General features: G+C 41.5%; 1 protein-coding gene across 1 annotated transcript in view; it reads right to left on the bottom strand.

Moving 5' to 3' along the window:
* Positions 1 to 15887, bottom strand: part of nt5dc1 (5'-nucleotidase domain containing 1) — an 88114-nt gene that overhangs the window by 36852 nt on the left and 35375 nt on the right. Inside the window, exon 7 of the mRNA XM_034699760.1 lies at positions 5033 to 5207. Coding sequence (XP_034555651.1) covers positions 5033 to 5207 — 175 coding nt within the window. The remainder of the gene's footprint in view (positions 1 to 5032; positions 5208 to 15887) is intronic.

The following is a 15887-nucleotide window of genomic DNA, read 5'->3' as shown; positions in this document are numbered from 1 at the left end:
TTATCACAACCCTAACCCTAACCCTAATCGTAACCTTAAGCCTATCCCTAACCCTAATCATAACCCTAACCCTAATCACAACCCTAACACTAGGATCAGGGTGAGAATGGTTTTGTAACAGAATAAATGCACAAAATTGGGCAATTATAAGGCTGTTCATAAAAACACGGTACGTTAAAGGGTTTTCAACACAAACCATTAGTTTTTTCAAAGTTAAGGTAAAATATACGGCAACAAAAGATCCTAAATTAAGAGCCGTTCGGGAGTCGAAAGAGCCGGCTCTTCTTTGGGAGCTGAGTTAAAAGAGCCGGCTCTCTGAAAAGAGCCGAAGTTCCCATCACTAAAGCACATGCTTACTACCATTTGCACTCTTAGTTGCCCTTGGAACTATTTGTATTGTAAAACGTATCAATGTAAATACTTCAGACCTGTACCATAGTGATAAACAGATAACACTTCAATTTGAATCAAGTAAATACCACTTGTATACTTTAAAACAGAGGGTCATTTCATTCCTTGTGGACTCAACATGACAGCACTTATACTTTTCAAGTAATTGATCTTAAACGCTTTCAGAAAATTAACAGTAACAAGACTCACGTATCCCTTCGAGCCACCAAATGGTATCATAACAATGGTGTATATGCTGTTTTGTAATGACACAGCACAATTTTATAATTTATTAGAAATGTATTCAAATTATTTCACGGACCCCCACGCTGTGGTTCACGGACCCCCAGGGGTCCCAGGACCCCACTTTGAGAACAACTGAGCGAGAGTACGGTAATTGAGCTGTCAGCCTGCAGAGAAAGTTGTGAGGCACAGACCCCCAAGCTCTCTGCCCGACTCCACTGGTCACACTATAACTTAAATATAAGACTCTTTGAATCAAAAGAGCACTCTACAAGGTTAATGTACCATAAAACATAAACAATATATCCCCGTTTTCTGTGAATGCATGATTATGAAGTGAAGGAGAAAAGATGTGAAAAAAGTTGCACAGTGTCGCTGTCTTTTCCAGCACAGAGTGCACTCAACTTTCAATGCATGGGGATGTGTTTTGTTAACAGGGTCAGGTCGCACGCAGCCATGTTGGAATAATTTTCCAGGACTATATGTGCTTTTCCAGGACATTTTACTTTTTCTCCCATTTTCCAGGTATTTTCCAGTACTGGAAAACTGGTCAACTGTTTTCCAGGTTTTCCAGGTTTTCCAGGACGCGTGGGAACCCTGCTTAGTGGTGTAACAGCGTGTTCCCCTGCCTGCAGTGCACTGATCACCTCTTCAGGTCTGCAGGCTTAAAAGAGAAAAAAGACAACCAAACTAAAGAAGAGTGAGTCTGACAGAGAGGATGATATGCCGTTTACAGTGAACACAAGAGGACACCTTTAAGAGCTGGAGTTTAGAGAGTCAGAACAAGACTCACTGGACTGAAGGAGAGAGAGGACAAACTCATCTTGTGCTGGACCTGCTGTCTAGATTGACATGTTCCTCACATGGCGAACAGTTTATTAATTGACAATGAATAATTGATAAATTTGGGCTTCTCTGATTGGACAGGAGAACATGCTTCTCAGCTGCAGCCTCTCTAGACAGCTTGTTGGGTTGCTTCCAGCAGTTCTTGTCAGACAGCTCCAGCCTTGTTGTGTTACTTCTCACAGCTGACTGTCGTTGGCCTGCAGCCGCTTCAGCACGGTCAAGGCCGGCTGCAGGAACAGTTTTCTCTGAGAGGAGGAACTACTTAGAACTGAGGCAGGAGAGTCTGTTTGTTCTTCTTTTAAATGCTTTGTTTCTGACACTGGAGCTGAATTCAAAACTCTCAAATACTGACAGATTCAGCAGTTTAGTTGATATAGTGTGTGGAGAGCAACGATACGACCCACACAGCACAGCACACACTCACAGATTCATTCACCAACAACCAGAGTCCACACTCTGAACTGGAGATCTAACAACATCTCTCACAGTCAGACGTGAATTTGGAGGAAACAAACATCCTTGTGTGTTTGACACAACAAGTTGGTCCTCACTCAGTGACATCCATCTGACTTTATGTTTCATGTTTACAACTGTTACCATGGCTGCATTTGTTGTGCCTCCTTCTTCAGTCAGCTTGTTTCCTGATTGGCTATCATTCTTTTCCACGTGAGAGTCCACAGAGTATGAGCTTGGAGTTCCCAGCACACAACAGGATATCTGAATGTAAAAACTGGACTTTAACTGATGTCAAATCAGTGCGGCCATGATTGTCTGAGTATATCGGGGTAGGAAAATCACTCTTAAAATCCCTCACACCTCAGGACAATCAGACAAGATGACCGTTAGAAGCATCAGGACGTTGCTGACTTTTGTTTGAGGGAGGGAATCTAGCCCAAAATTAAATTTATTATCTTAAAGATTGCTGATCCCACTTAACAGGATGATTATCCAGATCTGAGGTTGAAGATGGAGAATCATCTTCAAGACTAGAGCAGATAAGATATCTGTACATCTGTCTGTTCCCATAGAGCATCGATTTAAACATAAAAACTGTCTCTATTGAGGAACGAAAACAATCAATACATGAATAAAAACTGAGAGGCTCCTGAAGCAGGCTGAGCGATCTGTGAACAAAGCACACATGACCCCCTGGTCGATATTGCATGTGTTGCTCTCACAGCATAAATTCTCCCCCCTAGTGAACTTGTAAAAACGCAGAGACTTGAACCTGATTTTGAGCACACACAGCTGGAGCTGTGACTGCCCTCACTGGGAGGTGACACATGCAGGAGGTCACAGACTCAGGAGCAGAGGCAGGGAAGCAGCGGGGGGAGAGGGGAAAGGGGTGAGGAACAACAGTAATGACCAGGCTGCTGCTGCTCAACAGGAAATGGAGAGGGGAGGGGGGGAACTGGGGTTGGGGGAAGGTTAAGGCCACACAGGCCCTGTGAGACAAACTGGCATCTACAGTTCAAACAGTGCAAAGTCGACCCTGTTTGCTGCCTCTGCTGGACTTCAGAGAACAATCAGCTCTGAGTGTGGAGAGTGAAAAAACAGACCTCCTCAGCGAGCGAGTGCAGCGTGAGATAACAACACCTCACACAGAACAAAAAGAGCTTATGGTGTTACAGCACAGCAGCAGCTCAGAGACACTGTGTTTATTCAAAGCTCTCTTGCTGCTTGATTGAGTGTGTAACCGGGCTTAAGATACAAAAATAAGCCTGAACCACGCAGAGTGCACAGCAAACAGAGGGAGGCCAGTCATACACAGAGCCAGTGTTCTGCTGAGACAATAAGCCACTTAGCTGCTCAAATACAAAGATGTAATGCAGTGAGGGGGATCATTTGTTCAGTGCTTTGTTGTCTTTGACATCATCGAGGCAGAACAACAGGTTAAAGATGAAGCATCTTATCACAGAGAAAGACTTGTGTTCAGGCTTCAGCAGACAATCTGTCCAGTAATCAATATTTCTGCAGAGAGTGGGAGTGAGGGCAGAGTGCACTATGTAATGGAGCGCTGACTGCGTCATCTCAACAACAAAAAAAACTACATGAAATCAATCAAGCCTCTGCAGGGCCGTAGAAAAAACAAATCTAAACTGGGCCTTTAGTGAGCAGCCCTGTCATAAAGTCTTAGTGTTGTAAACTGTGACGTGTGCTGTCTGGTGTTCCTGTGTGTATGATTGTGTATGTTAGCCATAGACTGTATTGTACTTTTTGTAACAGGCTATAAACACATTTATTTCTGCTGTGAAGATCGTCTTTTTTGAATTGGTGTGTATGTGGTTTCCGGTACTTCTGGAGCAAGGCTCAAGCAGTTCCTCGATGAACTGCAGTTTTTAACACTTCAGCATTGGCTTCAATTCTCATGGCCGGAGGTTGCCGCTTGGTGTTAGCCCCTCCCTGAAGCTCCAACATGCAGCAGAGGAGCACAATTTAAATGTGACTGACACTTTCCATGTTTACTGATTTAGACATTTAACCTTTTCCCAGTTTTGGCCATCATCGCTTTAATGAACCCATCTTTCAGGTTCCTCTTTCCATCTATAGAAGCAGGCGGGGTCAACTCAACCTCCAGCCTCACCAGGGTCCAGAGGGTGAAGAGGGAGGCGACTGAGGTGGAAAAGCATGTAAAGCAGCAGCTTCCACCTGTGTGAGCTCCAGTGATGCTGGCTGCTGGTTGTCTTTATCCACATAATCTATTCCTGACTTTTTTTCTGTGTTTTTTGCCTTCAAAAAAAAAAAAACAAGGGAGTGTTTTGTTGCTGTTTCATATTAGTACTCATGTTACATTGCTGCCAGCAAGCTTCAAGAGTCAAGGAGTTCTTGGTGTTTAAAATGAAAGATTAACTTGACACATGGCAGATCAACTTGCACCACCTACTGGCACAAGAAGGAGATTCTTTTAATGTGTTTTTTCATTTCTTTGGGTTTGATACAAAACGCATATTTCAATGGAAGGTGTTGTTGGTTCTGTTTCATGATTCATTATGTTGGTAGGGTTGTTTGAGTGTTTGTAAAAGTTGCTCATGTGTCCCACAGAAGCACCAGAGAGAGAGCTTTCTGTTTTCATGGACCAACGCTCTGAAACTTTCTGCCTTTGGAGATTAAAACTACAGCATCTGTGTTTTTAAAAGGAAAGTTAAGAACTACCTGTCTGGCTTTTAACTCAGAGTGATTTGAGTGTTTAGTCAACGTTTTTATTGACTTCACAATAATTGTATTTTTTTGGTATTTGTTTTGTTTCATTAACATTTTATTGATATTAATTTATTTCTGACTTGTATTTATTTAAAGGTTTTACTCCATTGTTTTTTTTATTTATTTTAATCAAAATTATTTTTCAAATTGTTTTCTCTTTTGTTGTGAAGCACTTTAAGCTGCATACTTTTGTGTATAAAAGGTGCTCTATAAATAAAGTTGACTTGAGTTGAGTTTTACTTTGACATCCTCTGTGTTTGTTTTCATCAAATGTGTTTGACTCAAAGTAATTTTAAAAGAAAAGCATTCCCAACAACAAATAAATTGAATAGATACATGTCCATTTTCTCACCCCAGGATGTGTTCACAGATGAGCCTGCAGTAGTCGCTGTGGGAGCTGGTGATGAGGAGGAGGACCTTCCCGGCATTCTTCATGCTGCGCAACCAGGCCTTCACAGAGTCCGAGCAGGGCTGCAGGTACCGTCCCGGGTCCCTCTTCACTCTGGGGAAGTACGTCCCTGCATCCTCTGTAAAGAGACACAAACACAGTCAGACAGAGACAAAACATACAAGTTAACTTTACATTCCGATACACGGACACAAATCAGTCTCATTCAAAGATCCCAGCTCAGTTTGAGTGTTGGAGATTTTGGACATAATTATGTGAACTAACCAATAATCATTTACCATTGATGTCCACAGAGTAGATCATTTACAGCACTACCAAATAAAATGCACATTTACAATGCATATCAATGTTATAAAATGTCATTGGCTCGTAGTATAGCTACTTTAGTAAAGTGTTTTGTTGATGTAGGTGAGCTTCTTCTAGTGAGGAGTAACTTGTAGCTTCACTGGCTGAATTGAAGCTGCTGCATGCAGCTCCATCAACCTTGCAATGATGTCAACAGCTTTCAGCTTTACTTAGTTCCCATCAAAGTGTTAACATGCCTACAGCTATCTCAGGGAGCTACAGAGACTCAGTGGTATTAGCTCTCCTGTCAACATTTGTTGCCACCGAGCCCTTTCATGTAAATTTAACTTGTATATGTTCTGGTAGTTTTTTCAATACTAATCGGGTAGAGTAACTTGCTACTTTAGGATAATTTCAGAGTTGCTATTATTGAAAGACCTTTATTTTGGAGTAACAAGTAGAGTTACTCGCTAAGCTTCTGTTAGTTACCGTGCCAGCTAGCATAAAAGGCTATTTTCATAAAAGTGGTAATTAAGGATATGCATGTTCAGTCAAGTAAACAATCAAATGTTGTCACCCTCACTAGTGGGCACAAGAATTATAGTTAGTTAAACTAATTAGTAATATTTGAATGTAGGCCCAACATGTCGGTCATATGTTCTTTCTAAGCTGTAGTGCAGCCACCCACCACTAGCTGGGTAGTAGCTCTGGTTAACGTCTACAGCCATGATGCTATAAAGCTCTACTACCTGGATGTAAACAAGCACAGATGTCAACTCATAGCATGGCATGGTTTGTCAGTATATTGTATTAAATCTAGTAATGTAGATAAAGTTGTATGTAGGCTGTGTCTGGTTAAACTAAGATATAACCCCTCCGCCAGAGCAACGGGGAACTCACACAGGCATGTGGATAATAATAATAATAATAATAATACATTTTATTTATAAAAGCGCTTTAAAAGGTTCTCCAAGCGCTTTACATGAAAATACAATTATACAATAGGAAGCAAAAGGAGAACAGTGAAGAAAGCAAGGAGGACTGAAGGCGAGTGGTGCTAGCTCTGCTAATGGTAGTTTCACTTTGCATACCAATCTAATATTGATGACCCGAAGACTCTGTGATTCTGTGTTTAACCATGTTAAATTAATTGGGCTCAATGTTGACTTTCTTTAATGTATTTTGGCCTTCAGACCAGTCGGTTAGTCAGACTTTAAATTTCAGTCATAACTTGGAAATAGATCACTACAGGAGACGACTCCCATCTACAATAAAGGGTTAATTTTGTTAGAAATGTTAGCAACTAAACACGCTTTTAGACCAATAAACTTGCTGTTGGGCTACTGAGATCTGAAGTAGATTGAGGTGTCACCTGTTGACTCTCCAGCCACAAGTATTTGCCAATTTGCCATCTTTGTTAAGTTACCAAAAAGATAGTATTTGTACACCATTAAGCTATTTTTAAAGTTTCTCTTACAGACACCAATCAGTCCTTGCCCCTACAACATGGGATATCAATACACAGTGGAAAAATTATCTGTGATCCATCGATCAAAACACACAAAAGGTTGATTACACGATAACAGAGGAACTGAAACCCATCAGGCAGAGAGATGAGTTAAACCAAAGCAAATTTTGAAGAATAACAAGATAAGAAAAACCAGTAACAAGGAACCAGCATTCATGCAGATCATAAATCTGGAAACCAGAGAGGCATGGAGCTGTGTTGTTTCTTTAAAACAAATTGAGTCAAGGGTGAACAACAGCTGAAAGTTATATGACAGGAGCTGCTCAACAGGACTTTGAATTTTTGGTTTCCTGCAGGTAAAAAGGAGCTGTTGGTCCCCTGTTGGTGGGCTTCCCTCCCTTTGAAGCACCCGAGCTGCCTCTCAGTACATCCTGCTGTCATGCTGTACAGAGCTATATAGAGCCAACCTAGATCACTAAACTACAAGCATTATATATTTATCAGTAACAATGTCAGCGTGTATGGAAATAAAGTCATGTTAAAACACATCTTCTGATGACTCATTGAACCACGTGCTCTGATCGTGAAGTGATCCTGAAGTCGTAAAGCTTATCATGTCAGAGTATTAACATGAGGTCTCTAATTATAGACTGACTCTGTGTATTCTAGGAGTTTACCAATCCAAAGGTCAGCTGCACGCCAGACAGCGTGTTTGTTTGATTATTCTGAGGTTAAAGATAAACATGTTACATTGTCAGAATAAAGACATGATTCAAGCAAGCGGCAACCTCCGGTCTGAAAATATGAAGCCCATGTGGAAGTGTTATAAACTGCACTTCATTGAGCGTCTGCTTGAGGCTGGCTGCAGAAACACTGGAAACCACATACACCCATACAAAAAAGACTATCTTTGCAGCAATAATAAACATGTTTACAGCCTGGTTCAAAAAACGGCTTGGGTCTACGTAGCTAATTTCTCAATGGGCACACACTGTTCGGGGGGAAGATATTAAGATTATGACTTTTGCCCATTTAAGGACATGACTGACTTGATTGAGGCTCAAAGCCCGCCTCTTTACCTTTACCTCACACTAAGTTTGATTGAGTTCAGCCTTTCCAATATGGCTCCCGCTGAGGATTGTCTTCAAAACAGCGCTCAGGAATAGATAGGGGACGTCACGGATACCACGTCCATTATTTATACAGTCTATTGATTCAAGTCTGTGAGGCAGGGTCAACATCAGCTCTCTGCTGAACAAAGTCTCTCACAGATCCCAAAGTTTGCATCATGTGTCTGATTTATCTGGAGTCAAAGTCTTATGTTGCATTAAGAAAAAACACAACAGCTCCTTTACTTTACACTTCCAGTCTTTGTGGTACTAGTTAGAAGGATGATACAAAGTTTGAGGTGATGACTCATAATTAGCTAAATGAAAAAAGGCTGACTGTCTTTGTCCTCTTTCCATTAGTCTTAAGACCAGGAATAAGACCAGAATCGAGGCACTGAGCGTCTCCTTTGCTCAGTACTTGTTAGTCTACTCAGTTGATGATAAATTGAAAGGGCTCATAAAAGTCCTGCAGAGTGGGGAAAGTGTGGACATGCTGCCCTCATGTGGTGGAGTGCAGGGCTAGCTTGAGGGAGGAAAAGGCTCCACCAGCTTGTCCAAAGGCAGTGCACATTCCCAACCAGAAGATGACGACAAACACAAACAAGCCCAGGTTCAGATCCAAATTCAATGCCCAGAATTCACACCTTTCAAAAGTCCCAGAGGCAAACATCTGGATCTGTTTATTCAAAAAACATCTTCAGAAGTTTAAATTGGACCCACAGATCATTACACCTTCAGTCAAACAGAAAAAACAGGTCAGCAAATCCACCCTCAGTTAGCGGGGCTGCTCCTCCTCTGGGACCCTGCAGCCTGTCCTGCCTCATTACCCACATCCAGGGAGGTCAGCTGAGAGAGCTCCCCTGCCAGCAAAATCCCATGTCGCACTTCTGTGTGTGAGAGGATAAACAACGACCGACCCTGCCGCCGTACTTTGTGTTACATTTGATCAAATCAATGCCGTTTTATTCCAATGGGACCTGAAATCTACCGCCCAGGCTGTGAGGCTGGGAAAGGTTCCTCTCATGCTGTAACATCAGAGAGATGAAGGTTGCACATTCACAGATCCTATCCTCTAAATCTCAAGGCTGTGATGTTTGATGTGAGCATTGCAATTCTAAGAGCATCCATAAGATCCGTTTGCTCTTGAATTACACCATCATTCAAAAATAATCCCCTTGTGGGAATTAAAGAACATTTCACTTTAAAGAACAATATTACTTGGATTATATATTCAGGAATCTAGGGCAGGTTAGCATTTAGCATATTTAGACAGCTGCCTTTTACTTATGTCGTCACAGGGTGAGATGCTCAATTTCTCTTTAAAATGTCTCACTGCTTTTCCAGACTGAAGGTCTTTAAACCCTTAGCATTTATCAGCAACTATATATACAAACAAATGACAGAATATTTCAGTATTTAGCCCCTCCCGAGCTAACATTAGCATTTGTGTGGTTTGTAACTCATTATTTAAAATATATTAAAGTCACTAGTTTTACATAATTAGAGGCACACACTGAAGCTGTTAGTAAAAAGTCTAAAAGGCCTGTCTAAACTCCACCTCTTTGCCTAATGCTAGATCAACCAACAGTAAGGTTGAGTCAGCATTTCCAATATGGCAACTGCTAACGATAGGCTTCAAACATTTGCATCAGAAACCACATGTTAGGTCCCTGAGGCTACATCCATGTTTTTTCCAGGATATGTGTGTGACACGTTGACATGTTTGCGTCTAGAGTCATATTGGAGTTTGAAATTCTGGGGTTGTAACAACCCTATGCTGTGATAAATCAGAATGGAAACAGTTCTGCCTGACTTATCAGCAAGCTGCTTTTCTGGGAATTATGTAGGGTGGTCAAAGTCATGGCCGATACCCAGTCCTTCATTAAATATGTTGTTTTAATCAAAATATGACCAAAATTGTAATGCATCCCTTTTGCAGATCCAAAAAGTTTTAATAACTGGTCAGATTCCCGATGCTATACTATTTACCCTAGCATTAGGACATTAACATTTGTACCTTTCAGCCCAGCCTTAAACATGTTTTTAAAAAGGTTGAAGAAAAAAACGTTTCTACCATTTCCTGAAGGCTTTTGGGGCCAAAATCAGGTCTTTGCATGTTGTTCAGATGACCTATCTTGAGATGAAGTTAAACCTAAGTAAACTTATGAGCTGTATTGTATCAACTCCAGTGACCGGTACTTTCTTTTTACAGGATTGTAAATTCCAATGAACCACGGTCATTTGGGATCACAGAGTCAGCAGGTAAACAATATTAAATTTGTTTGCTAAGTGAGCCTACCATTTGCAGAGCTAGCACCAACAGCTTCAGCCTCCTTGCAGGTTAACGTCCACATGCCTGTGCTGGTTCCTCATTGCTCTGGTGGAGTGTTTATATGTCAGTTTATCCAGACACAGCCTACATACAACTTTATCTCCATTTACCAGATCAACATACTGACAAACCATGCCACACTACGAGACTACATTTGTCATCTGTGCTTGTTTACATCCAGGTAGAGCTTTAGATCATTATGGAAGCAGACATTAACCAGAGCTACAGCCAGGCTAGTGGAGGGTGGCTACTCTACAGCTTAGACATAACATATGACCGACATTTCAGACCCACAATAATACAAATATGAATTATTTCTTTAATCGATAAGTAATTCTGGTTCAAACTAGCAAGGGTGAAATCGTTTGATCATTATGTCGACTGAATGTGCTCCACCTTCGTTGTCACAGCGTAAAACCTTACTGAACTTTAAGAGAGTTCCCCCAACAACATATCTGTTAACTTCCAGACCAAACTGAGATAAACTCACAGGCCTCTTTTTGTGAATCACTCTGCCAATCCTTCGATCTAAAAACTGCAGCTTAAAGAACATTTAAGGCGCTACATGAGCACTTCCCCCTGACAGAAGAAAAAGGAAAGGGGTAGGGACAAATGGTCCTGCTTTAAGCATGTCCAACTCTGTAAACAGTTTCGGATTGTTTGGTTTTGGTAGCTACAGCCCTAATGGCAGCTTAGTTTAACCCTCTAAAGGCCGCTTTTGTTTACAAAGAAGCTGTCATCGCTTTAGCAGCTCTGTGTGGCATCATGCTGAAAGGAGAGCGGCCAGGATAATGCTGCAATGCATTTTGGGACAGATCAACTTGATCAATGTACAGTTCTGCCGAGTAGAGCATATTTAAACTTTGCTCAGGTCATCACCAGTGCCTGTTTACTACAGCGTATGTGTGTGGTGGAGTAAAACGTGCCTCTGCAAGCTCTGGCTGTGAATGTAGGGCTGGAGTGCCCTGAGGGCCCACAGGCCTGTGGCTGGGCACCGTGCCGTGCAGGCCGGGCGCCGGGCCTGGACAGCTGGAGAGCTGCCCAGAGTCAGAGGGAACCGCGACCGGCAGCAGCTCAATCTCTGTCACACATCAAAGCAGCCTGACAGGATACACAAATCAACAGTTGCAGTGCAAATTAGAGCCGCGCACGGGAGCGTTTCACAAACAGACACACCAAAATGTGACGATGTGACAAAATCCAGAGCTCGTTGGTTTAATTTATGGTCCAGTTAGTTAGCAGGGGAGATGAAGGAAGTGTGAAAAATGACATTCATCCACATTGTCTGGTACTTAATGTGTCTATATAAAGCACGTAGTGAGGATCCGTAAAGGGAAGCTATAATCACAAGTGTTTTCTCCTAAAAAGGCATCGAGACAAGCTGTGTTTTCCAGCACCTGTAGGAACCACGTGGAAAACACTGGCCGGGCCATTTTGTCTGTGTACCTTCCATTTTTAGCAGACCACAAATTGCTGCATCATGTCCCTCTTGGTTCACACAGGTTTTTTATACCTCTGGTCCGTGACTGAGGAGGAGAATCTTAAAATGACGGCAAAAACGTAGGGCTGGCTGAGTACAAATTTTGTCAGTCGCTTTAGATTTGACTATTTTTGTGACTTTTTTTATTTTAACTTGAAGGCCACACTAAACTACAAGAGCTCAGGGCCATGACCCACTATTATATACAAAACGCAGCTTTACATCATTGCCTAGGTTGTCTACCTCTCTATCTATAACTTAGCGCCACCTACTGGCCTGGAGCACTTCTATTGTCATCACTGAATGTAGAGCATGTGTTTACTGTGTTTGTGTTGTAGACTTTGATTCTGTTTATGTATTCTTAAATTTATTTGTTTCATCTTTTTGGAGCACATTTCTTAATTTGCAGCATGTTTCTGTGGTTGTGTTTTGTTTTAGGCTCTGGTTTCTGGTTTTGAAGCCTGCTTCTAATGATGGTGATTGAGCCGATGCAGCAGGATGTATAAATAAAGAAAGAAAAGATATGGCTGGCGAAATGAGAACTGATTTTGGGTCTTTGTAAGAGCTGATTTGAACTTTAAGAAGGCAGTTCTTAAAATGAAATTAAACATTACAAAAAATCACTCCAACGTAGAGATGTGTCCACGCAAATATCTTTTTAAAAATATATCAGATTAAACACAATACAAGACATTTTTGTATCTATGAATCTATGTGTTACAGATTGGCTTGTAATATCAGCCAACATATGCCTGTCCCATGTTACAGTAGGGCTGGGACAAAATGTTGATATTGTCCTCCTAACCTGTAATAAAACATCGTTACACTGAGGCTAAATATTGATATTATAAATGAATAAAAACAGAGCACTCAACAGATTTCAGTGCCAATTCACGGCTCAGTGTGACACCACTTTATGACTCCTGGAGATGGTGCTGCTGACGTGAATGAAGGGAGCATGAACAGCAGTTTATCAGTCGAAGTTGTCAGTTGCACAAAGCTCGCCACTTTCAAACCCAAAAGAAGAGAAAGGAAATTCTGCTTTACTCTGTGATGGGTGGAGTCTTACGTGACAATTACTGCCAATTTTAGTGACAATGAGCAGGAAATGCATGCATGCACAGTGGGGCAAAAAAGTATTTAGTCAGCCACTGATTTTGCAAGTTCTCCCACTTAGAAAGATGAGAGAGGTCTGTAATTTTCATCAGAGGTACACTTCAACTATGAGAGACAAAATGAGAAAAAAAATCCAGGAAATCACATTGTAGGATTTTTAAATAATTTATTTGTAAATTATGGTGGAAAATAAGTATTTGGTCAATAACAAAAGTTCAACTCAATACTTTGTAACATAACCTTTGTTGGTAATGACAAAGGTCAAACGTTTCCTGTAAGTCTTCACCAGGTTTGCACACACTGTAGCTGGTATTTTGGCCCATTCCTCCATGCAGATCTCCTCTAGAGCAGTGATGTTTTGGGGCTGTCGCTGGGCAACACAGACTTTCAACTCCCTCCACAAATTTTCTATGGGGTTGAGGTCTGGAGACTGGCTAGGCCACTCCAGGACCTTGAAATGCTTTTTTCGGAGCCACTCCTTTGTTGCCTGAGCGGTGTGTTTGGGATCACTGTCATACTGGAAGACCCAGCCACATTCCATCTTCAATGCTCCCACTGATGGAAGGAGGTTTTGGCTGAAAATCTCACGATACATGGCCCCGTTCATTCTTCCCTTAACACGGATCAGTCGTCCTGTCCCCTTTGCAGAAAAACAGCCCCAAAGCATGAGGTTTCCACCCCATGCTTCACAGTAGGTATGGTGTTCTTGGGATGCAACTCAGCATTCTTCTTCCTCCAAACACGACGAGTTGAGTTTTTACCAAAAAGTTCTATTTTGGTTTCATCTGACCACATGATATTCTCCCAATCCTCTTCTGGATCATTCATATGCTCTCTGGCAAACTTCAGACGGGCCTGGACATGTACTGGCTTAAGCAGGGGGACACGCCTGGCGCTGCAGGATTTGAGTCCCTCTCGGCTTAGTGTGTTATTGATGGTAGCCTTTGTTACTTTGGTCCCAGCTCTCTGCAGGTCATTCATCAGGTCCCTCCGTGTAGTTATGGGATTTTTGCTCACCGTTCTCATGATCATTTTGACCCCACGGGATGAGATCTTGCGTGGGGCCCCAGATCGAAGGAGATTATCAATGGTCTTGTATGTCTTCCATTTTCTTACAATTGCTCCCACAGTTGATTTATTCACACCAACCTGCTTGCCTATTGTAGATTCACTCTTCCCAGCCTGGTGCAGGTCCACAATTTTCTTCCTGGTGTCCTTCGACAGCTCTTTGGTCTTGGCCATGGTTGAGTTTGGAGTCTGACTGTTTGAGGCTGTGGACAGGTGTCTTTTATACAGATAACGAGTTCAAACAGGTGTCATTAATACAGGTAACGAGTGGAGGACAGAAGAGCTTCTTAAAGAAGAAGTTACAGGTCTGTGAGAGCCAGAAATCTTGCTTTTTTGTGGGTGACCAAATACTTATTTTCCACCATAATTTATAAATAAATTCTTTAAAAATCCTATAATGTGATTTCCTGGATTTTTTTTTCTCATTTTGTCTCTCGTAGTTGAAGTGTACCTCTGATGAAAATTACAGACCTCTCTCATCTTTCTAAGTAGGAGAACTTACAAAATCAGTGGCTGACTAAATACTTTTTTGCCCCACTGTACGTGCTCTGATGCTAGAGACTTACAGTGCTCACATGGCAGAAGTTTCCCTGAAGGCTACGGAGGAATAGAATCTGACTGATAAAGACCCGGCTGTAGTTTCTGACGTCACAATGAAGTTTATGTTTTAAAATGTAAGCGTCAATGTGAACAGGGTTATATTAGTTGGGGATGTTTGTTCAAGCTCTTAAATGTGTTTTAATGTGTAATGTGCCTCCTCTTAAAGGTACAGTGTGTAGAAAATGAGTAGATTCTAAATTGAAACACTCCCCTGCTCACTCCTGTCAGGGAAGTGACGGTGGCCTTGAAGGACAAGAAGCTCATGTGATGCTTCTTCTTCTTCTTCTTCTTCTTCTTCTTCTTCTTCTTCTTCTTCTTCTTCTTCTTCTTCTTCTTCTTCTTCTTCTTCTTCTTCTTCTTCTTCTTCTTCTTCAAACCGGTGCCTTTTGCTTGGCAACTCACAACATGCAGAAACGTGTATGTTACTAGTTTGTTTGTTCTGTGCTACAGTAGAAATATGGCGATGCAAGATGGCAGCCTCCGTGGAGGTGGACCTGCTCCTAAATAGATATTAGATAACACTAAATTCCACACACTGTACCTTTAAATAAATGTGTATGTTTACACTAATTGTACATTTGTCCTTAAGTTCTATATTTTTAATTTACAGACTAAAACATGAACTTTGTTCCGTCCATCTCAGTAAAACCAAACCAAAGTGCAGTGAATACAAACAGTGATCCTGCATTGGTTGGGGTATTTTGCATATTGCAGTACCATTGTATTGTGGTATTATCCTTATTGTGGGCCAAGTCTTGTGTATGGTACTGTACGTATCAGTATAGTATGGTTAAGTATCATGAGTCCCGGTGCTCCAATAAATGGCTGTATTTTCTGAAGCAGAGGACCAAGGGTTGGAACCAAAATGGGACCGCCCTTTACCAGGACTAAGCCCAAGTACAGGGGACTCTCACTCTACATGGTGATCTACCAGAGGACACTGGGTTTCTTTGGTTTCCTTTGACAGATCTGTCTGCCAGTACTATCACATAATGACATACAATGCCTAAGACTCAAAGGTAAAGATCTCTATGTTTGTATTTAAAGGACAATGTGAAAACTGTTTTCCAAGAAATGTAGAAAGAAAACAAAGACTGGGTTGATTCAGAGTTGCTGTCATGACACTGTTTGTTAAGCGAGGAGCTCCTACTCCTCAGTTAACCACACTCATTACACTCTTTTGCAATATGAGAAGCAAATGGTGGTGACATTTGGTCGGCAAAGTATGCAAAAGTAAAATATTTATTTAAGTGGTGGTTATTTAAAAAAAGTCCATTACAAAGTCATACTGCTGCATACTTGGCACAGAGTCCAAGTATGAAAGTTATATTTGCATTCCA

Source organism: Notolabrus celidotus, chromosome 13 (genome assembly GCF_009762535.1).
Source record: "Notolabrus celidotus isolate fNotCel1 chromosome 13, fNotCel1.pri, whole genome shotgun sequence".
Taxonomy (NCBI): domain Eukaryota; kingdom Metazoa; phylum Chordata; class Actinopteri; order Labriformes; family Labridae; genus Notolabrus; species Notolabrus celidotus.
The sequence above is the reverse complement of the archived record's forward strand: the minus strand, read 5'-3'. Positions and strand labels throughout refer to the sequence as shown.